At 43.2% G+C, this 23,189-nt stretch overlaps 1 protein-coding gene across 1 annotated transcript in view; it reads left to right on the plus strand.

Moving 5' to 3' along the window:
* The window catches only part of GRIA3 (glutamate ionotropic receptor AMPA type subunit 3), a 289,448-nt gene that overhangs the window by 59,125 nt on the left and 207,134 nt on the right, over positions 1-23,189 (plus strand). Inside the window, exon 3 of the mRNA XM_079910123.1 lies at positions 16,312-16,551. Within this exon, the coding sequence (XP_079766249.1) occupies positions 16,312-16,551 (240 nt within the window). The remainder of the gene's footprint in view (positions 1-16,311; positions 16,552-23,189) is intronic.

Genomic DNA, 23,189 nt, shown 5'->3' on the forward strand with positions numbered 1-23,189 from the left:
CTGAATGGGGAGGAGGTGAGTTCAGATGGAGGCTCCTAGGGTCTAGGGAGGAGGGATGGATTGGGAAAACAGAAGAGGGAATAAGATGGGACTTCTGCAGGAGGCGATAAATAGTGAGGACATAAATGTAGATCAAACCAGTTCTAGACTTGGGACAGGGCACAGAGCTACAATGGTGTAAGGAGTTAAAGAAATACATTTGATTTAATGACTCACAACATGTATGCATATATTTGATAACCAAAACAAAAGTCTGATGAAACAATATTTACCCTGACTACCTGGATACACTTTGGCATTTTTCTGTTTTGTTTCATTTATATTTTTAAAGGCTAGGTCATGACTCACTACATTGATTTCATAACCCACTACATTGATTTCATAACCCACTAGTGGCTTGTGCCCTGCAATTTGCGAAACACTGCTGTAGGGAAAGGAAAGGAAGATTAGTTTTCCTTTATCTTTCCTTTCCCCCTTTTCAGTCATAGATTCTGGCCTGGAACAAGTCAGAAGTGAGGTTGAAAAAAAACGGGGACTGGGATAAGAGTGGTGAAGGTAATACACAGGGAGAAGACAAAAGTGGGGAAGAAAGGTGAGGTCTTGCCGTCACTGGGCCAGCTCTGAAGGCCCGGGAAGGAGGTCATATGAAAGGGAACTTGAGAGTAGAACTCCACAGCTCTGGCATCCGGCACAGTACTTGGTGCTGTTCAGTATAATGACAAAATACCTGCTGAATTGATACACATAAGTTAGAGGCTCTTTGAACATTAATGCCCTGTAGTGGTCCCACGTGGAGAGGCAGTCTCTTGGGAGATAACCGAAAGACTCAGATCCTTCCTGAGTCCTCCTGCCAGCCCTCACAATTTACCTGACCTGTGTCGTGTTGCCTCAGTGCCCGGTTCTCGGTTAGAATTAATCTGATAAACCGCTCCATAAACATTCCCCTTCCAGGCCACATGTGTCATTTAACAGGGAATTTCACCATCCTAGCCCAGAGAGGTGGGTGTGTTTCAAACCTGGCAGCAGGCCATGGACAAGACAATTGAAGGCAGGAAGACTTTCCAAGGACCCTCAAACCACACTACACGGCAACTACCTGCTCTGCCAACGCATTGGCAGTTTCCATGAACTGTTAGACAATACCCCCCACCCCACCAAGATAAGTATGAAAGTTGCTAGTATGATGCCTAGAACAGAGTAAGTACTGAATAAATGCAGGTTATATTAGAATCTAAAACATTTAGTTGGGTAGGCACAGCAGGCAACTTTAATAGGACCTACTAGCCCAGCACTGCCTATGATGATGGAAACGTACCATGTTGCACTCACTGGCCAGTACCTGTAGCTGTGGAGCACTTGAAATGTGGATAGTGTAACTGAGAAACAGAATCTTTCATTTTACTTAATGTCAAATAATTTTCATTCAAATAGCCACATGTGGCTAGTGGCTACCAGATCAGACAACTCAGGTCGAAGACAATCACGAGACATAGGAAACACATTTTGAGCAAGTGGTGCCCTGGTTAAAAAGCTGGGTCTTTTTCTAAATTAGCCTCGAGACCTGAAATTCCTCACTGTTGTGGCCTCTCCCGTTGCGGAGCACAGGCTCCGGACGCGCAGGCCCAGTGGCCATGGCTCACGGGCCCAGCCGCTCCGCGGCGTGTGGGATCCTCCCAGACCGGGGCACGAACCCGCGTCCCCCGCATCAGCAGGCGGACTCTCAACCACTGCGCCACCAGAAAAGCCCGAGATGTTCTTTTTTTAAGGACAAAGGAGATTGGGGGGACTTATGGGTGCGGGTATCAGAGGGTTTTGTTCTCAGATTCTAGCTACAGTACCTGTAGTTCCCAATCAAAGTGCCCTTAAAATAGAGCGTAGCTAGATCCCGTAATGTCCTGCAAGGGCCACTGAGAGCTGCCTGCATGTCAGCCATACGCTTGACAGGACAGACACCTCTGACGGGACTTCTTTGGCACAATGTTCCACACAGATCCAGAATATCCTCCCAAACCAGGCGCGGAGAATTACTGTCAAAAATCCAACCAGTTGAATTCAAATTAGAAAACGTGCCTTAATTTAAACTTGCCCTTTTTTCCTAGAGGAAAAATGAGTTCTTTGCTCTTCAGGCTGTGAACATATTTGAGGGAACTAAGGCTGTATAGATTTTTAATGCAGCAATAAGATGAACTGTTTTGTATAACTACCAATTCTCGGTGTTGTGAAGATGGCTTTTCAAGAGTTGCTTCCCATCAGGGTTGCATTTGGGAAATTTTACAAGGCTGTTTACAGTTTGTTTAAAGTCAACTAGCAGGCAGGGAGGCTATGGACCACAGACCCCAGAAACTAATCAGATATCAATTATTCTACTGTAAAATGGGTAAGCCACTTGCTTTCTGACAACAAAAGGCGATGAATCAGCTTTTTGACCTTAGGCAATGACACATAACTTGATTTGGAGGGTAGAAAGGAGCAGTTTCCCAATTATTCTGGTGCTTCATTCTTTACCAGAAGGTATTTCTCTGTCTCCTCTTAGTGTCCTCTTCTTCTTTTACTCCCGCCCCATAAAACACAATAATAAACAGTAAAGATACATGGTCAGAGATGATGAGACCAGGAGAAAAGAAAATCATTCCAGTTATTTTTTTCCCTGAAACTCAGATCTGTGAAGGTGTCTGAAGAACAAAGGTCAGTTTTAAGAGTTAGTTGTATCGCCTACACTGTAAGTGTATTAAAGATACACTTGGAGCAGACTGAAGAATTCTGCCCAGTGTACTTATTACCTAATTGTCATCATCCTGGAAAGCATAGGGGTGAAGAATGAAGTAGCGTGGCATTTGATTCTGTCCTTGACCCTGTCTTCTTCAGCACTTTTGTCAATAATTTGGATAATGCTACCCAAAGCAGGCTGATAAAATTTGTAGATGACACATAACTGGAAGTGATAGCTAATAAACTTGTTAACCAAATCGAGATTTAAAAGAGTGGCTTGGTGCTTTGTGACCACCTAGAGGGGTGGGATAGGGAGGGTGGGAGGGAGGGAGATGCAAGAGGGAGGGGATATGGGGATATACGTATAAGTATAGCTGATTCACTTTGTTATACAGCAGAAACTAACACACCATTGTAAAGCAATTACACTCCAATAAAGACGTTAAAAAAAAAGGATAGAGATTTAAAAAAAAGAGTGGGTCAAAACCATAAGGACATTTTAAATGGGAAAAAAATGCAAAAAAATTAACAGCACATATCCAAAGTTAGGGGAAGCCTGGCTTGGCAGAAGTCCCTTAACAAGATACCTGGGATATAAATTCAAGACTACAGTATAAGAGTAGGCTCCACAGAATTCTACAGTGGACTGGTTAAAAAAAAAAGTCAATGCCATCCGAGGCAGAGCTGATAAATACATGATGTCTAGTCCCAAATGGGCAGTGAGAAAGCATCAATTCACTGTCTTCTGGATGGGCTCAACCTCACTCACAGTGTGGTGCTCAATCCCAGACACCAGACTCTTAAGAGTGACATTTAACAAACTGAAAGGCGTCAAGAGGAAGATGGCCAGAGTGGTGAAGGCCTGGGATCTATGGCATAGATCTGAAGTGCTAAGAGTGATTAGCCTGAACAAGAGAAGGCACAGACAGTTGGGATATATATCTTCAGATATTTGAAGGCCTGCCATTAGATAACAGAGTAGATATTTCGGTAAGCCTCAGGCAAAAAGAAGGAACTATAGGTGGTGAAAGTTACAGAGGCAGATATGTGCTCAATATAATAAAGAAATTTCTAATAATTAGAGCTGTCTAAAAGTAGAATGCACTACTTTGGAAAGTGGTGAGTTCACCATCATCAGACGTGTTCAGGAGGCAATGGAATGCCCACCTGTCAATCAAACTATAGAGAGGATTTTTGCATTGCTTAGGAGGGGGTGACCTAGGCCATTACACTCAACATTAAGAATGTGATGCTGAGGAATTCAAACAGAATGGGAAATAAAAGCATGTCTTCCTGACTGATAATGAACCTAAACATTTTATTATGTTTATAGTGTTTTGGTTTTAATTATGAAATATTTCAAGCATACATAAAATAACAGATAACCATTAATTAGCTTTTAAGAATGATTTTTGTTTAGGGGCCCAGCTCACCCTCGCTTCTATCCCAGCATGGGCTGCAAAATGAAAGAAAATGGCTCTCAAGTTCTGTAAAACACAATATCAAACTTGAAGCTCTTATCTGTCAATGAAAAATCTTAGGGCTGATTCAAAGGCATCATAAGAGTTCATCACTTTCCTGCCCGGCTTTAGAAACTGTTTCATTTACTGTGACTGGATCACTGGATCAATTAGTTTTTCAGTTAAGAGTTGTAGGGCTTCCCTGGTGGTGAAGTGGTTGAGAGTCCCTCTGCTGATGCAGGGGACACAGGTTCATGCCCCGGTCTGGGAAGATCCCACATGCTGCGGAGCGGCTGGGCCCGTGAGCCATGGCCGCTGAGCCTGCGCGTCCGGAGCCTGTGCTCCGCAACGGGAGAGGCCACAACAGTGAGAGGCCCGAAAAAAAAAAAAAGAGTTGTACTAAAATCCTGTGTAAAATGAGTTGCAAGTCAAGACAGGCCCCTGACAATTTTAGATGATTGATGGAGATACGTGGGTGAATAGCAGAGATGGAGGCTGGGAAGGAAGAATGATGATTCTGTGGAGTTATTTGTTTATGAAGGTGATGAGTACTGAGAGTCAAGAACCAATAGCACTTACTCATTGACACTTAGATAGCAGCTCTTGTAAATTTTCAAAGGAGAGTTTCAGCTATTATTTCCATTTATTCTCAGTGCATCCCTGTGAAGTGGGCAGGACAGGTGTTAGTTCTGCTGGCTTACAAATGACAGACCTGAAGCCCAGTGAGTTAACTGGCCCAAGACCACACAGCAAATTAGGGACTGAATCATATAAAAACCCATTGCAGTGCAAAAGCACTGAGACATAATTTTTAAAATAATATCGAGAGCAGATAACATTTATCAATTGAGCACAGACTTCTATGAGAGTCACACACTTTGGACATATTTATTTAATCCACACAACAATGCTATGGGGTAGGTACTATCAACCTAACGGTTATAGATATGGAAATGAGGTTTGAGGAGTTTAAGTAACCAGCCCAAGGTCAGTAGCAATTTGACCTCAAAAATAAACTCCAATTTTTTTCCACATCCACTGCCACAACTCAAATCCAAACTACTATTGCCTATCACCTAGACTGCAGGAAAGTATCCCAAATATTGTCCCTGCTTTCATTGATGCCCCCTTAAATCTACTGTCCATACACCAGCCAGATAAATCTTTTAAAAATATAAATCAGCTCATGGAATATATATGATCAAAATCCTTCCATGATTTCCTCCCATGGTCCTTAGAATAAAATCTAAATCCCTTACCAGCATCCTACAAGGTCCTTCAGGATTGGGTCCCTGCCTCCTACCAGACTCATCTTGTACCCTCTTCCTTATTGTCCACACTCCAGCCAGGCTAGTCTTCTTTCAGTGCCTCAAGTACATCAAATGCTGTTCTCCATCTGGGCCGTAGCAAGTGCTATTCTCTCTGCATGGGATGCTCTTCTACTCTCAGGCATCAGCTCAAATGTCACATGGTCAGATAACTCTCTCCTGACCTAATCTAAAGTCACCTTGTCACATAGCCTCATAACACCCTAATACCTCCCCTTCGTAGTACTTAGAATATGGTAATCACGCACTGGTGTGATTCTTTTATTACTATTTGCTGCCAATACTAGACTGTAAGCACCATGAGGACAGAGATCGTATCTGTTTTGCTCACTGCTGTATCCCAGCACTTAGACAGTGTTTGTCACGCAACAGGAACTCAAAATTTTATTTGATGAATGAATAAGCAAAAATTTTAAACTCCTGAGCTCCAGTCCTTAACCATATGTCTTGATATAAAAGGGCCTAAAAAGCCCCTCCTGGGCTTCCCTGGTGGCGCAGTGGTTGAGAGTCCACCTGCCGATGCAGGGGACACGGGTTCGTGCCCCGGTCCGGGAGGATCCCACATGCCGCGGAGCGGCTGGGCCCGTGAGCCATGGTCGCTGAGCCTGTGCGTCCGGAGCCTGTGCTCCACAACAGGAGAGGCCACAACAGTGAGAGGCCCGCATACCGCAAAAAAAAAAAAAAAAAAAAAAGCCCCTCCTTACCCCAACCCATCTCAGCACTTCTCCTGCCATTTCTGACATTGCTATGGAAGGGTAGTTTGCACTTAGAGTTGCAAAAACGAATTTTCCAAAATATGTGTGTTCATATGGTAATGCCTGCATTTGCAAGACGCTGTATTCAACTTGGATCAAATGTTAATAATGAGTGTTTTCTTTGCCAGCGTTCAGATACATGCCACGTAATTGCAAAAATAACTAGTTAGACTGTCGGAAGGCAGTATGCTCCTGTGAGAAGAACAAAATGTTCAAGGGAATTAACCCAAAGATGGTAATTAAACCATGGAATCATCAGCTGGAGATGGGGCTGACACCTTGTTCTGACTCTGGAACCTATAAGCACCCACTAGAACCCAAGACCAAAGGATGTTCAAGCAGATGGGGGAGGCTGATCTGTATGAACCCAGGGGAGGTATGAACTGGCTTCTACCCCATGCCCACCCACCACCTCCATCCTTTATCTGATTTTTCCCCTCCTACATCCCCAGGTTAAACACAAATAGCCAATTTGAGAGCAAGCCCAGGGAAGAACCTGCCTTATGGAGGGCTTTGAAGAGTCCACTCTTCCTAACTCTTCATTACTAAAACAACTCCTTTGGGATTACCTAGATACGTGTGCTTTTTCACTAGGATAAGGCCTTGTTCTCTGTGGAGAGGAAGTCGTAAGCCACACCTGTGGTTATCAAACCGGGTGGAGGAGGGAGATGGGAACAGGGAGTGACGATGCCCCCGGGGGATATTTGCCACTGTTTTCAGGCATTTGGGGTTGTCACAACTGGCGGGTGGTGGTGGTACTACTGGTATCTAATGCGTAGAGGCCAGGGGTGCTGCTAAACGTCCTACAGTGCACAGGACAGTCCCTCACAACAAAGAATTATCCAGCCCCAAATGCCAATAGCCCCGAGGCTGAGAAACCCCGAACTGACTCATTTGCAAAGATTCATTTATTAGTCCATAAACCACTCATACACAGAGCAGGTTCTTGCAGAAATGGGAGCTGGGATGGGTGTATTTTGATCATACAGTTGGACAGAAAGGAGAGAGAGTAATCTGATAGCAGTGCCAATGATAGATTGGGGAAAAGACCAGAAGCAGGTGACCTACTGTCACAGTCTGAGAGGGAGGGCCTAGAACCTGACCTGAAGATGAACAGGAAATAGATAACCCCCCTCCCACTGTTCTGTAGAGGTAGAATTGATGAAGCACCACAAGAGAATGGTATAGGGGAATGAGACAAAGATAACCCTTAAGACTCTAGCTTGGGTGACTGAAAGAAGGGTGGTGAGCAGATCTGCAGGTGGAGGGTGGGAATGGAGAAATAATGCGCTGACTGTGTGACGCCATGAAGGCCTCTAGGTGAGGCTGTTTTATTAGCGGCCAGAAATGTGGATCTGGAGCTCAGGAATGTGTCTGAAGCTAGAGGCACCTATTTGGAATTCATCCACGTGGAGGTAGTGAGATGAGACCCCCGGCCTGGCACGTACCAGGAACTCCATAAATTTTAAACAGTAAGGCAGGTAGAGCCAGCAGAGTTTAGTGCTCTTGAAACAGGAGAGGGGAGTTTCAAGAGGGAGGATGTGGCCAACAATGTCTAACGCTGCCCAGCAGTCAAGTCGAATGACGGCTATGAATAGAGTTGGATTTGGCAGGGAGCAGGTCATCATCCAACTTGAGAGAGCAGGTTCAGTAAGGTGACGGGGGCAGAAATTAGGTTGCAGATGCAGACTGCTGCAAGGTTCTCATCATCCCATCATTAGCGATGATGGTGAAGAAGGAGTTAGAATGATAGCTTATGGAGGTGGCAGGGATTCAGGGGGAGATGGAATCTTTTAGCAGATTTTTAGCCTGACAGGAAGAAGGCAGCATAGTGAGGATAAAAGCACACACTTGAATAGCTAATAGCCATTATGTATCTCCTGAGTATGTCAATTGCATTTTTGAGCTTCTATAAAAGTAAGTGGAGGGCATGTAGAATTGGGATTCGATGTATCATCTGGCATTCAAGAGGCCCAAGAGGTAAACTTAGGTTCGATTTAAGGAAGAGCTCCCTTGTCATCAGAGCTGCCCTGCAAAGGAAGCGCTGCCTTTGAGTAATGAGCTCCCATATCGCTGGAAGTATTCAAAGAGAGGTAATATGACCTCACAGGATGTGGTTCCTGTACTGAATGGGAAATCAGATTAGACCTTTAGTTTCCAAACCTTTGGACTTCTCGGATCAGTAAATGTTTTAAGCAGGGAAAAAAAGTGAGTGAAGCATAGATCAATCTAGAGAGTTAGCAACTTTTAACTTTTGCTATGTTAAGTACCTTAGTTTTCTATCTACTACGGTAACATATTACCACAAATTTAGTGGCTTAAAATAGCACACGTTTATTATCTTCCAGTTCTGTAGGTCCAAAGTCTGGTAGCCATCTCACTGGGCTCAAATCAAAGGTGTTGGCAGGGCTGCACTCCTGTCTGGAGGCTCGCAGGGAGAATTCACTTTCTTGCCTTTCCCAGCGTCTAGAGACCACCTACTTTCCTTAGCTCATAGCCCACTCCACCTTCATTCATAGCAATGGCTGGTCAAGTCTTTCTCATATCACATCACTCTGATACTGACTCTTTTTTTTTAACTTCTGCCTTCCACATTTAAGGACCCTTGTGATTACATTGGACCACCCAAATAATCCAGGATAATCTCACTATTTTTATATATTTATTTATTTATTTATGGCTGTGTTGGGTCTTTGTTACTGCACGTGGGCTTTCTCTAGTTGCAGAGAGCAGGGGCTGCTCTTTCTTGCAGTGCGTGGGCTTCTCATTGCGGTGGCTTCTCTTGTGGAGCACAGGCTCTAGGCACACGGGCTTCAGTAGTTGTGGCATGCAGGCTCAGTAGTTGTGGCTCGTGGGCTCTAGAGCGCAGGCTCAGTAGTTGTGCCGCACGGGCTTAGTTTCTCCGCGGCATGTGGGATCTTCCCAGACCAGGGCTCGAACTCATGTCCCTTGCATTGGCAGGTGGATTCTTAACCACTGCGCCACCAGGGAAGTCCAAATCTCACTATTTTATTTATTTATTTATTTATTTATTTATTTTCCGTATGTGGGCCTCTCACTGTTGTGGCCTCTCCCGTTGCGGAGCACAGGCTCCGGACGCGCAGGCTCAGCGGCCATGGCTCACGGGCCCAGCCACTCCGCGGCATGTGGGATCCTCCCGGACCGGGGCACGAACCCGTGTCCCCTGCATCGGCAGGCGGACTCTCAACCACTGCGCCACCAGGGAAGCCCAACTCTCACTATTTTAAAGTCAACTGACTAGCAACCTTAACTCTACCTGCGATCTTAATTCCCCTTTACCATGTAACCTAATTCACAGATTTGGGAGATTAAGACATGGACATCTTTTGGGAGGCCATTATTTGGCCTACCACAAAGGGGGCATATATAAATATTATATATATATATATATATATATATATATAAAATATATATATGTATATATAATATATATATGTGAAGTCATATATATATATGAGTGGTATCATCAACATCATCATCATTTCAGAAGAGAAAGGACTCTACAGACAACACCCAGACAATAGAAATGATACAGAGAAAAGGACTGTTTTTCCTAAAAATGAGCAGTTGTCAACCTTACCCTAACACACACACACACACACACACACACACACACACACACACACACACGGATATTTCACCAAACTGGAAACTTCACCTTGGGCCAACATCACAGCTTTAGAAAACATTGGACTGCATGATCTTCCATCTCTAAGCTTCCCTGAACCCCTGGAATTCACTGTACTATGGTATTACCTGGAGAACCTTCCTGTGATATATCTCTATTGGTTCCTCCATAGCTATGTTTTTCTCCTTCCTTCTTGTTTCAAGTGTGATCATTATGTCAGCAAGAGACTTCAGTTTCCTTTTTTCCCCCAATTCAAAAGGCTATGAAAAGTGTTCTGTAAATGATATGGATATCCTGGGTCTTTAGGGTAATCAAGGGTAACCATATTCTGATCTCTAGGGTAATCAAGTTGTGTGACATTTTTGTAATGATGCCTTTTGGAATGTGGGTGATATAATTAGCTGCCACACTGTACATTAACAATACCTGTCCTGACCCTACAGACTTGGGGACTATAAATATAAGTGTGACAGCTGGCTCCAGGCTTGCTTGTCACTCACCACCGAAGGCAACATAGCCGGGGAGCTACACCAGAATCCCCAGGAATCCAGAATGTGGTCAGAAATGACATCTTCAACTAGAAGAATTTGGTGTTTTGCTAGTAAGAAGGGATGGAGACAGGCACTCTTAGGAAGCAGACAACCGTGATATTTCATGCTGGGAAGGCACAGAGGCCCCGAGTGGAGACAGCATTTTACCAGCACAAAGGCATTATATAGGGAGGGGTAGAGTCAGAGGACAAAGTCAAATTAGCAGGGGTTCTTTCTTAACCCATTGCTACCCAGAAGTGACCCAGGAGTGAGAATAAGAAAGAGCACTGAAGAAATGTCTAGGGAAGGCGAAAGAGAAGAAAAGCTGTGCTACCTGGGTACTCAGTGTGAAGTCAAGGGCAATGGTTGCCATGGGGAGGGTGAACTGATGGGGTCAACAGAGGGCAAAGTAAAAAGAGTTGGCAAGAGGAAAGAAACAGAGAAAGAACTATTTAGTTGCCAAGTTATATGTTAGGCACCATGTATTTTGTATGTACCGTTTCATTTACTCCTCACTCCATGACAATAACCAAAAGCCACATTTATAACTAAGACATACTTTACATTTTACTTATCTCATTTATTATTGTCTTTTCCCCTCACTAGTACATAGGTTCCCAGAAGACAGGGTCCTTTTTCTCTCCTGTTTCTCCCACTACCTGTAACAGTGTCAGCACATGGTAGATGCTCAGTACCTATCTGTTGCATGAATAAACAGCTAGCATAAAGTGCCAGGCACTGTTATAGACAGATGCTTCCCATGAATGAACTCATTTTAACTTTCATGACCAATGCTGAGACAGGCACTATTATCCCAATTTAGAGATGAAGAAACTGAGTCAGAGACACAGAGATATTAAGTCACTTGCCTAATAAGTGATGGATTCAGGATTTCAACCTACACCGTCTAACTCTAGAACCTGCCTTCATAATCTCTATTTTATACTGAGGCTCAGAGAGGTTAAGTTGGGCAGCTTAAGACTGGCAGAGCCATGACTAGAAGCGAAGTCCGCCTGCCCCTTCCTTTACACTTCACGGCTTAATAGGATTGCCAAGACAACTATTTCTTCCATCATCATTTTACCAGAGGCTAGTCTCCTGAGATAAAGAAATGGGTGTGGTTCATTAAGGATTCAGATAAAGATAACACACATCGCCCCAAAGAATCACGAGTCCCAAAAGATCACCCAACAGTCTGCCACCTGTTCTCATTGATATATATTTTTTGCTTTTGAATTTTATTTATTTTTTATACAGCAGGTTCTTATTAGTTATCCATTTTATACATATGAGTGTATATATGTCCATCCCAGTCTCCCGATTTGAGGCTGGAGGGAACTGAGAGCAGCAGCTAGTGGATGAGTCATGGGAACCCCCTGGTGGATCCGTCTATGCTGAGAGCTAGGCGTTGAGGTTAAGTCACTTTCAGGCCAGGCAAATCCCGACCCATGCTGCCCTACGTAGCTCTGGAGTAGGGATGGGAGACTGGTTCATAATTCATTGTATGACCTTGTGTCAGACGCTTCCTCTCCTTGTGTCAGTTTCTTTAGGTTAGGGAGGTGTCAGTGGAACTTTGTGTTGAATCATAAGAGCTCCACTTTCTCTCTTATATATTGGACTTTTCCACATAAAATTTCATTGGGAGAAAGGATTCTACACTAAAAACTATGCTTGAAAAATCCACTGAATGAAATAGTATTTAAAGTCCTTCTAGCTCAAACATTCTAAGAACTTAAAAACATAGACACTGTCCTTTGGGTCAGGTCAGTGTTCCATTCAGCCCTACTTTCTGCAGCCAGGAAGAGGCCCAGGGATCTGCTGTGAGAGGCCATTCACAGGTCCCTTTTGCCCCAGCCTCCCGCAGACGCTATTACCCCTGTCTTCACGTGGCAGTTGTCTTCCCCATTGGGCCTTCTACTTATGTTACTTGCCTATGTTGAGACGGAGAAAGTGTAACTATGCACAACAGTACTTGCAGGACAGCCGCACCTCTGTTTTATTCGTAAGGAATAGAACACTTACTGATTTTCTCCTAACTCTTTTTGTCGACATCCACCGCTGTGTGTCTGCCTGCTAGATCACAGTAGCCGAGGGTTCCTTGAGGGGTGCTGCTGATCTATAATCCTCCTAAGTCCCCTACCTGAGCTGTGACCGAAGCTGTAAGCTTAGTTTGGAATTTTTTAATTTTCATTGGGCTCCCTCACACCTGCTCACTCATGCATTTTTATAAGTTCTTCCTTAGTCTCATTCTGTTTGTCATCATACATAGGCTTAAAGATTTCACTGGGTGCTCCTGCCTGGAGTCTGGGTTTCACATATACAAAATGACTCCCTCCTTATAACGTTTTTTTTTGTTTGTTTTTTTGTTTTTTGTGGTACGCGGGCCTCTCACTGTTGTGGCCTCTCCCGCTGTGGAGCACAGGCTCCGGACGCGCAGGCTCAGCGGCCATGGCTCACGGGCCTAGCCGCTCCGTGGCACGTGGGATTTTCCCGGACCGGGGCACGAACCGGTGTCCCCCTGCATCGGCAGGCGGACTCTCAACCCCTGCGCCACCAGGGAAGCCCCTTATAACGTTTTAAAACAAGGAAAAATAGCATTAAGTTGTTTAGGTGTGTGTGTTTGTATATTTTTTTAAAAAAACAAGGTAATGATAAATAAAAATTTCAGGATAGTAGTTACCTCAGAGGGAGAGAGATCAAAACAAGGAGACAGAACAGAGGAAGAAGACATAAATCAGGTGACCGTATAAGTGTGAATTTCTTGCTGGATTGTTTATTGTATTCTATTTGTCTGTCTGTCTATCCTTGCACTAATACCACATGCCTTTTCATATCAACTTTAGAGTCACTTATCCGTTTTTCTTATGGTTAATAATTTTTGTATCCTGTTTAAGAATAACCCGAGATCATGAAGATATCCTCCTGTATTTTCTTCTAAAGCCTGCTTGATTTTGATTGGAATTGCACTGAATCTAAAAATAAATTTGGGGAGAATATTTAAAAAAAAAAGAAGACATAAGTCAAACTAAATTATTAGGAATGTTATAGTTCTTGGGTTGGGTGATGGTTCTGTGAGTGTTCACTGTATTTTAAATAAATAAATAAATAAGAAATGTCCATATATAAACTAGTAATGATGAATTCTGCACCCCTGAAGTTCAAAAACAATGATTACAAGAGCAATGAGAGGTTTGTTTTTTTTTTAAAGTTAACCAGAATCTATGATATACTTTAATTTTCTGTTTCTTTCCAATACATCAAGGGCTTTTTGAAACTCTAAGGGGATCATAGCTATAGGTTTGCCTCTCTCCGAGTTTACTTCTCCCTCAATTATTGTCCATAATTTAGTCAGGTTGGAATTTCCTTGTTGAAAAATATGTTGCATTTCCCCACAGGCTATTTTTATATAGGATTCGTTGATCCTCATCTTTATCTTGGGCCTTGCATGCTAGTTTGTATAGATCTAAGAATTACTGGCTACGTCCTGAATCATTTTGGGCGAAAGGCCACGATTGCTTGTTCCAGTCTTCCAACCCCATGACCATTAATAAGATTGGGTTCTGTCTAGGGTTGCCAGATAAAATTCAGGATCTTCAGTTAAATTTTAATTTCAAATAAACAACAAATAATTTTTTAGTATATGTATGAATTTGAGGCATACTTATACTAAATAATTTTTATTTATCTGAAATTCAAATTTAATTGGACATTCTATTTATATATTTTCTATTTATGTAAATATATATTCAATATATTTTTATTTGCCAAATCTGGAAACCCTATCTCATTCGAGCCAATAAGTACTCTCCAATGTCACTGTTGGTTTTGGGTCCCAGGGAGTGTGAGTTTGGGAACTGGACAGACAGCCAGGTTCAAATCCTGGCTCCTCCACTCAAGAGACAGAACTTTTTTTTTGGCCTCAGAATTCTTATCTATTAAATAGAAATGATAGCACTACCTCATGAGGTTGCTGGGAATATTAAAAGAGATGATATTTGCATAGTACTTAGTACAGGGTCTGGTACCTACTAAGCACTCAATAGCTGTTATCATTATTATTGTCAATTTTATACAGAACATTATGTGCACTGGCCAAGATTTAACCTAGTACTGTAAAATTCTACATTTACAGGATTAATTTGGGAATGGGACTCAGTGTCTCCTTTGGTGATGACCAATGCAAAGTGGCATCTAGCCCCTTCCTTTTTGTTTTTGAATACTTCTTTTGGCCCCATGTCATGAAATGCCCCAGACTCATTCTCTAATTGCTTTTTCCTTTTAATATAAAGGCTTTTTTGTGCATGTGTTTGGAGGTCACTTAGAATTCCTCAAGTTGGAAGCAACTGTCTTCCCCTAAGGAGGTGCTTGAGTGATTGAGAATCGCCTTTGAAATGCCACCTCAAGCCAATGAGTAATGAGTTTGGCTGATAAAAGGGAGCAGACCCTTTACATTCTCTTCTCTGACCCACCCATTCCCATCAAAACTGACCCACCCACTTTCCCATCTGTCCTGGCATCTAATCAGACATGCTAATGGCTAAAAAAGATTCTATTTAATCCCCCTCCCAAGATAGGCTTTTTTTCAAAACCCTAAACCTGAAAAAGTAAGCCTAACACTGGCTTCCTAGCAGATAAGGGTGACCATGTGGGACCCCTTAAATCACACCCAATTATCAGCGGCTTGTTCTGCCTGCTTTGCATGAATGGAAGGGAGCAGTAGCGCAAATAATCTAAAGATCATTTCCACTTGGTTTGGGAATGCACCACATGGTGTTGTTGTAGCTGATTTGCTTTGCTAATTTTGTTCTACTTAAGCTAATATTGAGATTGGTTCACATTTGTGTGTGTGTGTGTGTGTGTGTGTGTGTGTGTGTGGTACGCGGGCCTCTCACTGTTGTGGCCTCTCCCGTTGCGGAGCACAGGCTCCAGACGTGCAGGCCCAGTGGCCATGGCTCACGGGCCCAGCCGCTCCGTGGCACGTGGGATCTTCCCGGACCGGGGCACGAACCCATGTCCCCTGCATCGGCAGGCGGACTCCCAACCACTGCGCCACCAGGGAAGGCCCTGGTTCACATTTTTTAAGCTCATCTGGGCCAGAAGAGGGAAGAGATAGTGGTGTGGCCCACTCTGAGATGAAGGAAAACTGACCACGATCATGAAGGGGACATGAACATTCTATGTGAGGGCTAACAGATCAAGATCAGTGCAAAAGGATCAAGATAGAACTTTGCGAATTACACATGGGCAGAATAGGCCCACCTACCCCGTGGGCACTGAAAAGCTAGTCTTCCCAATGGCCTTCCCAGAATCTGAAATTCTCTTCATTAATAGCCTACATAAAGGGTGGTAATCATGCAATAACTATAGTTAAAGCGTTATGTAACCTAAGAGGAGTAACATTTCCTAGAAGACACATTAGCAGTTCATCTGACTAAATCATCAGTCACTATTGTCACCTCGTAGAAAAAGCACTGAAGGGGTGAGACACAAGACAGTTCTACCTTGATGGGGCCTGGGTATACTAAGAAGCCCCTGGGCAGCTATGGTGGAAGTACAGGAGCACTTGGGTGATTTGGGGGGTGGGCTGGAAGGGTTGCTGAAGGAGAGTTAGACAACTTTCACCTCTTTCCTTCCCACGTTTTTCTTAGTTTCCTGCTCATGATAGACATAGAGAATATGCAGATGTCTCAAATAAATTCTTCCCTTTCTTATTCTCTTCCTTCTGGGCAACTGGACTTTCAAGGGCTTCTAGAGATTTCAGAGATCATTGGTTTTCTTTTTGTCCTTTAGAGCCTAACTATACATTGCATTTCCAACCCTACAAGCTGCAGCAAGGGACCATGGGGCTATTGAAATTTCTTTCTCTTTTTCTCATTGCAGTCTGCTCCCAGTTCTCGAGAGGGGTGTATGCCATCTTTGGATTCTATGACCAGATGTCAATGAACACTCTGACCTCCTTCTGTGGAGCTCTGCACACATCCTTTGTCACACCCAGCTTCCCCACTGATGCAGATGTGCAGTTTGTCATCCAGATGCGCCCAGCCTTGAAGGGCGCTATTCTGAGTCTTTTGGGTCACTACAAGTGGGAGAAGTTTGTGTACCTTTACGACACAGAAAGAGGTAAGAAGAGGCATGTGCTCTCCTCTTTGAATATTCATGTAACAGTGGTGTTCAACCTTCCTCAACTCATGCTTGTCCCCTTCTCTTCCAATAAATCTCATATTCTTTTAAAATTGTAATTAATATTCAAAATGAATTTAAGAGTGAGGCCAAAAAAGAATCAAAACAATAGCCACTTTAGAATCTAGTTTTTCAAATTGTACATGTCCTCCCACCCCCAACTTTGAAAAGGGGTTTCGGATTATCCTCCTGGTTGAACCACTGTTGTTGAAAAAGAACCCTTCCCCCTCCCCCAAATAACTTATGTGGTTTACGTACACAAATTAAAAGCAGCTTAGTCTAAAATAGAGAGAGGCCTAAGCTGGAAAGGTTTTGGAGAATTAATCCTGCCAGAGACTATAATTATCCTCATCTCATAGATGAGAAAACTGAAGCCCAAAGAGGAAAAGTGCTTTTTCACACAGTAGTTTAACCACAGAGCTGGGACTGGTGGCAATGTCTCTGGCTTCCAGATCACATTAGGTGTCCAGATTATGGGGCTTCAACAATTATCTGATGGAAATAATGAATGGAGACTGGCTAACCCGGGTTTTGGGGGTGGATAGTTTTTCTAATAGTAAGACATATTATATTGAATCTATTGAGGACAATTATATTGAAACAGTCTCAAAAATTAGGGGTCTGATCTTAAATAGTATAGAGTTAGGTATACACATCATAATGCAGCTAAACAGACTCCTCTAAAACCCAGTTATCTTTGAGGGCTTCCTCAGTAGAACCAAGGGATCCTATCACCGTGAGATTCCAAAAGATGACGTTACTTTATCACTTGTTTGCGTGTAATCCAGGTTATACACAGGGAATGGCTCTCTCTGACTCAGGACTTCCTGACTCAGAGAAAGAAGGAGCAAATGGAAGTCCTATCTGCCTGAGGGGTCCCTGGAAATGACATGCTTATAGGTAACTTAACTTGAAGGGCCATTTTGTTTTTAGGAATCCAGAGAACTCTTCACTTCGCTCTCATTTTGATTCATCATCAAACCCTGTCAGGAAACACTAAGGCCTGTATTTGCTTATGGTACCTACCTCCAGAATATTATCAAATTTCATGAACCTGCAGCAGGAGAGCAGAGTTCTAGTCCATGCTCTGCCACTAACTAGCTCTCTGACCTTGACCAACTCATTCAATCTCTCTTGGCCTTGATCTCCTCACCAAAGCTATGTCCCTTCTTAATGTAATATCTATGATTTTTTTAATATTATACTAGACATAGGACACTTTGTATCTTATTACTAATCCTAACTTACATCTTATCAGTTAATTAGTCAACCAATCTACAAGCTGTTATCAATCCTCAATGGTTTATTCAAATCTCGTGATACATGCTTATATAATACTGTTCCAGTAGGGGTAGACAGAAAAGGACATTCATGAAACAATTCATGAACAACTTTTAGAGCAAAGTATCAAACTCAGTACCAAATTGAGTGCTACACTACAGATTCTGATTGCTATGAGAATTGTGAAAAGGTAGCACTAGAGTTTTTGAAGGCTGGCTAGAGGAGCCAGGCCTTAAAGGATGTATAAGCTGTGGATTGGAAGAGAAGAAGGAAATGGACTTTGGGGAAGAGGAAAGGAACATGAACAAAGGGCAGGATCGGGAAGGAGTGCTGTGTGTTCCCACAGATCTTTGCCTGACTAGAGTACCAAAATAGTTTGAATGTTCTAATTCACAGTTTGCTAAATTTTAATGCATTTCATTTCTTTCAAACACTGAGGATGAATTAGCCTATTTCCATGTACTATATACAGTGTAGTCTGGTGCATAAAAATCTAATTTTCAGAACTGAAGTTTGTAAATTAGACAGCTTCTCTCCTGTAACTTTTTAAAACTAAATATCAGTTCTGCTAATGCTATAGCCTCTCATTTATTGAAAAGCAGGAGACACAAGTTAATGTATTCTCTTCTCATCTCCCATGACCCTCCTTTGCCCATTAGCTCTCTATTAGAGGAAAGGAAGCAAAAGTCCATCTCTGTCTGTTTCTTAATCTGCATTTTTTTCTCAAATCATCTCACTAAATAGTTTGTTCAATTCTACGGTCTTAGAGCCAAAAGAAACCTTTCTGACTTGTGTGTGTTCATATTTTTTCCTCTATAGCCATTTAGCTGGTGGGATTAATCTGCTCTGCTTAAGAAGTACTTTCCATAAAGTTTTATACTAATTTCCTCCTTGGAAAGCCTTCTTAAAACACTGCATATTATGACCCTCTTCCAAAAGTTTCAGTGGTTTCTATTGCCCACATTGAAAAGTAAAAGTAGTCTATTTCTTAAGACTCGACATAATTATCCATCAACCAACCAACGAACCTGTTGTCTTAACATTATGTTACTAATGAGAACTTTCCACTGCAGGCAGCTCCCATTTTCCACTGTTGCCCAAATGTGCCAGAACCATACTTGCCTCAGCAACTGCACTTCTACTACCTGGAATTCTTTCCATCTTGATTATGAAAATCCTTCCTGCCTATCCTTCCATTTTTCAAAACCCACTTCAACCTCTACCTCTCCAAGGTAGCTTTCCCTGACCACTCCAGTGCACAATGATTCATTCATTCATTCAATCCATGGCAGGGTTAAAATGAGGAACAAGATAGACATGTCTCCTGCAGTTATAAAGCTTACATTCTAATAAGGGAGATAGAAAAAAAATAAGTAAGCCAACAAATAAAATAATTATATATTTAGGTAAGGTGCTATGAAAGAAACGAAGAGACAGATACTAATGGATAGGACCTAATTTTAAAAGGATTCTCAGTGACAACCTCATTGAGAAGGGGCATTTAAGCTGAGAACTAAAGAAGTAGAAGGAGACAGCCATTCGAAGAATATAGAGAAAGAGTTTTCAAGCAGTGGAAATAGCAAGTGCAAAGGCCCTGTGGCAGGGAAGAGCTTGGTATGTTTGAGGAACTGAAAGAAGACAAGTGTGGCTAAAGGGTAGTGAGGAGGTTGAGAGTGGCCTAAGATGAGACTATAACGGTAAACAGAAGCCAGATCGTAGCCATGGAGTACAGACAGGAGCCAACATAAGGAATATGAATTTTATTCTAACTGCAATGTGAAGTCATGGGAGGATTCTGAGCAGGGGAGTCACATGATCTCGTTTAAGTTTCCGTAGAGAATGGAGTGTGGTGCAAGAGTGAAGGAAAGGAAATGAATTAAAAGGCCATTGTGGTCATCCAGGCGAGAAATGATGGCAGCTTAGACTAGACTGAAGATGGAGAAAAGTAGACAGAGTTGAAGTGTATTTTGGACACAGAATCAACAGAACTTGGTGACAGATTGACTGTGGCACGTGAGGGAAAGAAAGGATTCGTGGGTGACTACTAAGCTTTTGGCTTGAGAGACTGGGTAAGGTGGCGACGCTATTTACTGCGGTGACTGAGGGCAGGAGGTGAAGCAGTCTTAAGGAGCAGAGACCTTGCCCACCTCTGAATGCCCACAGAACGCTTTTGTCCATATCATTCACTTGGCACTTACCTGCTTTCTGTTGTTATCTCACTGGGTCTGCTATCTACCTTCCCAGGAGCTTCTCTCCATTATGATAGTCAACAACTGCTTAGCCCCTAGGTTTAGACTTTGTGCCTCCTCTGGTTTCTAGCACAGGCCTGAGTCCATACTTAGTGTTTTCCCAATTCCATTAGTGACTCATCCAGAATAAGCCCACGTCTTTCTTTTTAAATGTTGGACTGAAAGAAAGAGACAGAAAAACCAAGAAGGGAGGGAGGGAGGATTAGATGGAAGGAAGGAAGGAGGGAGGGAGGGAAGGAAGGAAGGAGGGAGAGAGGGAGGGAAGGAAGAAGGGAGGGAGGGAGGGAGGGAAGGAAGAAGGGAGGGAGGGAGGGAGGGAAGGAAGAAGGAAGGAAGGAAGGAAACAAAGGAAAGGAAAGGAAAGGAAGGGAAAGGGGAAAAAGGAGGGAGGGAGGGAGGAAGGGAGGGAAGAAGGAAAGAAGAAAGAAAGAAAGAAAGAAAAGAAAGAAAGAAAGAGAGAGGGAGGGAGGGAGGGAGGAAAGAAGGAAAGAGAAAACCCAATTTATAACTCAAACTATGTGGTATGGTTCTTTAAAATATTCAATAATGTATCTATTCTGCATTTTCTCTTTTTCTACAATGATCATCTCTTGCTTCAGTAATAAACATTATGGGGAGAAATTACAACTGCAAAGTGTAATTTTAGAAGTTTTTAGATTACATAAGAGAGAAATGAAAGACAGAGACAGAAGGGAGCACCTATAATTACATTCAAATAAGCTAAATATACAAATGATGTGACTCCACCGCATAAGGGCAGGGATGAGTGAGGAGCTGAGAAATGGGTTAAACACTTGAGGTCATTTAAAAGATTTACAGCACAATCAGGGTAATTTTATCTCTGAAATTATGAAACACTGAGTGGATTTCAAGGCTTTGTTAGTTTCGCTTTGATTTCTGTCTGCTGAGCAAGGTCTGATTCTGTGTTTGCAGGTCATCACTTTGCTTAGTTACTAAAATCACCACCCTGGTTTGTTAATACAAAGCTGAAATTTATGCTCTTGGTGCTATATACATCAAAAGTGAGCTCTTGGGAAAGTCATGAGGTTTACTAAGTGTGATATCTGCCCCCTTTGTACCCTCTTCTCTTTATCGACCCCCTTTTTTTACTTGTCTATGCCTGCCCTCCCTGGCTTGACATCTCTGTCCTAACCTGCCTCTACACCTCCATAAAAACTCTTCCACTTTGCTATTAGACCTATCTTTTGGGTGCAAGTGACCTAGCTCTCTGTGGTGCTAACATTTCCCCCAGAGCAGCAGCTTGCTTGAGAACTGCAGCCAGACTCTCTCGTGCACCTGACAACTCTCCTCGGCTTCAATGGGCACAGCCCACAGAGATGAAAGAATCCGGCCCAGCCTGTGGCTCTCAGCTTAGATAATGAGATAATAGCTCTAAGTGCCCTTTGAGGCAACTAGTCCCTACCTTCTTGTCAGTGTTCAATAAACTCCTGCTGTTTCCTATTCTCAACCTGAAACTCCCTACTCAGTTCCCAGGTAACTCTCAGGAAGTCACCTGCCTTCTAACAGACCTTTCTGTTTGCTCTAGAAGGGTGTGTCAGGAACGTGGGCAGTGACAACAAGTAGTCGGTCAGTCAACAAGCAATTATTGGGCGTTTCCTAGGGCTGGCTTGTGCTAGGCCACTGGCAGTGTTCAAACAGAATTTGGGTCCTGCCTTTGAGGAGCTGACAATCCTGTTGCTGAAGCAGTGATTTATCTCAGGGGCCTGGAAAAATTAATTTTTAACGCAACTGTTGCCCCATCCACCAACGAAACTTGCATTCATGAGAGCAGGCACCTCGTGAAATGATTCAAGTGTTGCCAGAGAGCCGGGAAGACGGGAAAATGTTAAAATATCCTGAAGGTCTTAAGAGGTAAAGAAATTCTCCAAGACAAGGAGAAAGGGCCTTTCCTCAGAGGACCGGGAATGTTTTCAGATTGGCTGGATTTAAACTCTACTGAGAGGCAAGCAGGGCTTCAGTCCCTCGCACCTTCCTGCATGCTGTCGTTTACCACCTACTTACATAACCTGGCTTCATCCCTTCCATCCAGTTCTACTTTCCCAAATAAGGCACAGATTCGCTCTCTGCATCTCTCTCTCTCTCTCTGCCTGTCTCTCTCCCTTCCTCCGTGCTTCACCCTCTCTCTCCCTTTCTACACACGCACAGACACAGGCACGCATGCGCACATGCATGGACAGGCACACATCCCAGTACCAATCGGTGGTACAAACCAACAAACCCCTATTATTGTCATTTTATTATCTTAGTTTGATAAGAGCAGCTGCATTTTAAAGCATTTATTATGTACTAGACCCTGAGTTTATGAATTACCACATTTAATCGTCACGGCATCCCCGTATCTTTACAACAGAAGGAAACCAAGGCACAAAAAGATTCAATGATGGCTCCTAGGGACCACAGAGCTTAGTGTGCCAAAGCAATGAAAGCCAGGAGTTCAACCAAGGCCTGCCACACTCCGCAGTCTGTGTGTGCTGTTCACTGGGCTGCCATATTGCCTCCCACACTTTTAACATTGAAACTGCGATTAGCTCTTCCCTTCAGCCATTCTTCAAAGGACCTGTTACCTAGACCCTGCCTGTCCTAGTTACCTTCCTGTGGATGCACTCCAGTTGTCCATTTCTTTCTGAAAGCCTGGTGTCCACAAAAGAACACAAGAGCCTTTGGTCCCAGAGTCCCAGGGATCCAGATAGGCAGCAGGTAAGAAAAAATCGAGGTTAAGGGGTAGATGGGGAGCAAAAGGAGTAAATGCAGCCAGACAGGTGGGTTTGCCCATAGTGCGCACTCGTGGAATGCTGTGCTGTGGACCTGACTCTAAGGTGAATCTGAACTCGTAGATTCCTCTCTGGGGCAAAGCCACTTCCAGAGCCCAGAAAAATCTAAACCTGCAGGTCGTCATCACTACGGGACTGTTTTTGGTTGGAGAAGAAGAAAGCAAGGAGAGACTGATGATAGGTTCTACCATAGCTACTTGGCAGGAAGTTTAAAGAAAGTAGCAGGTAATGGTTAAAAAAAAAAAAAGACGGATTA

This window comes from Stenella coeruleoalba, assembly GCF_951394435.1.
Source record: "Stenella coeruleoalba genome assembly, chromosome: X".
NCBI classification, from domain to species: domain Eukaryota; kingdom Metazoa; phylum Chordata; class Mammalia; order Artiodactyla; family Delphinidae; genus Stenella; species Stenella coeruleoalba.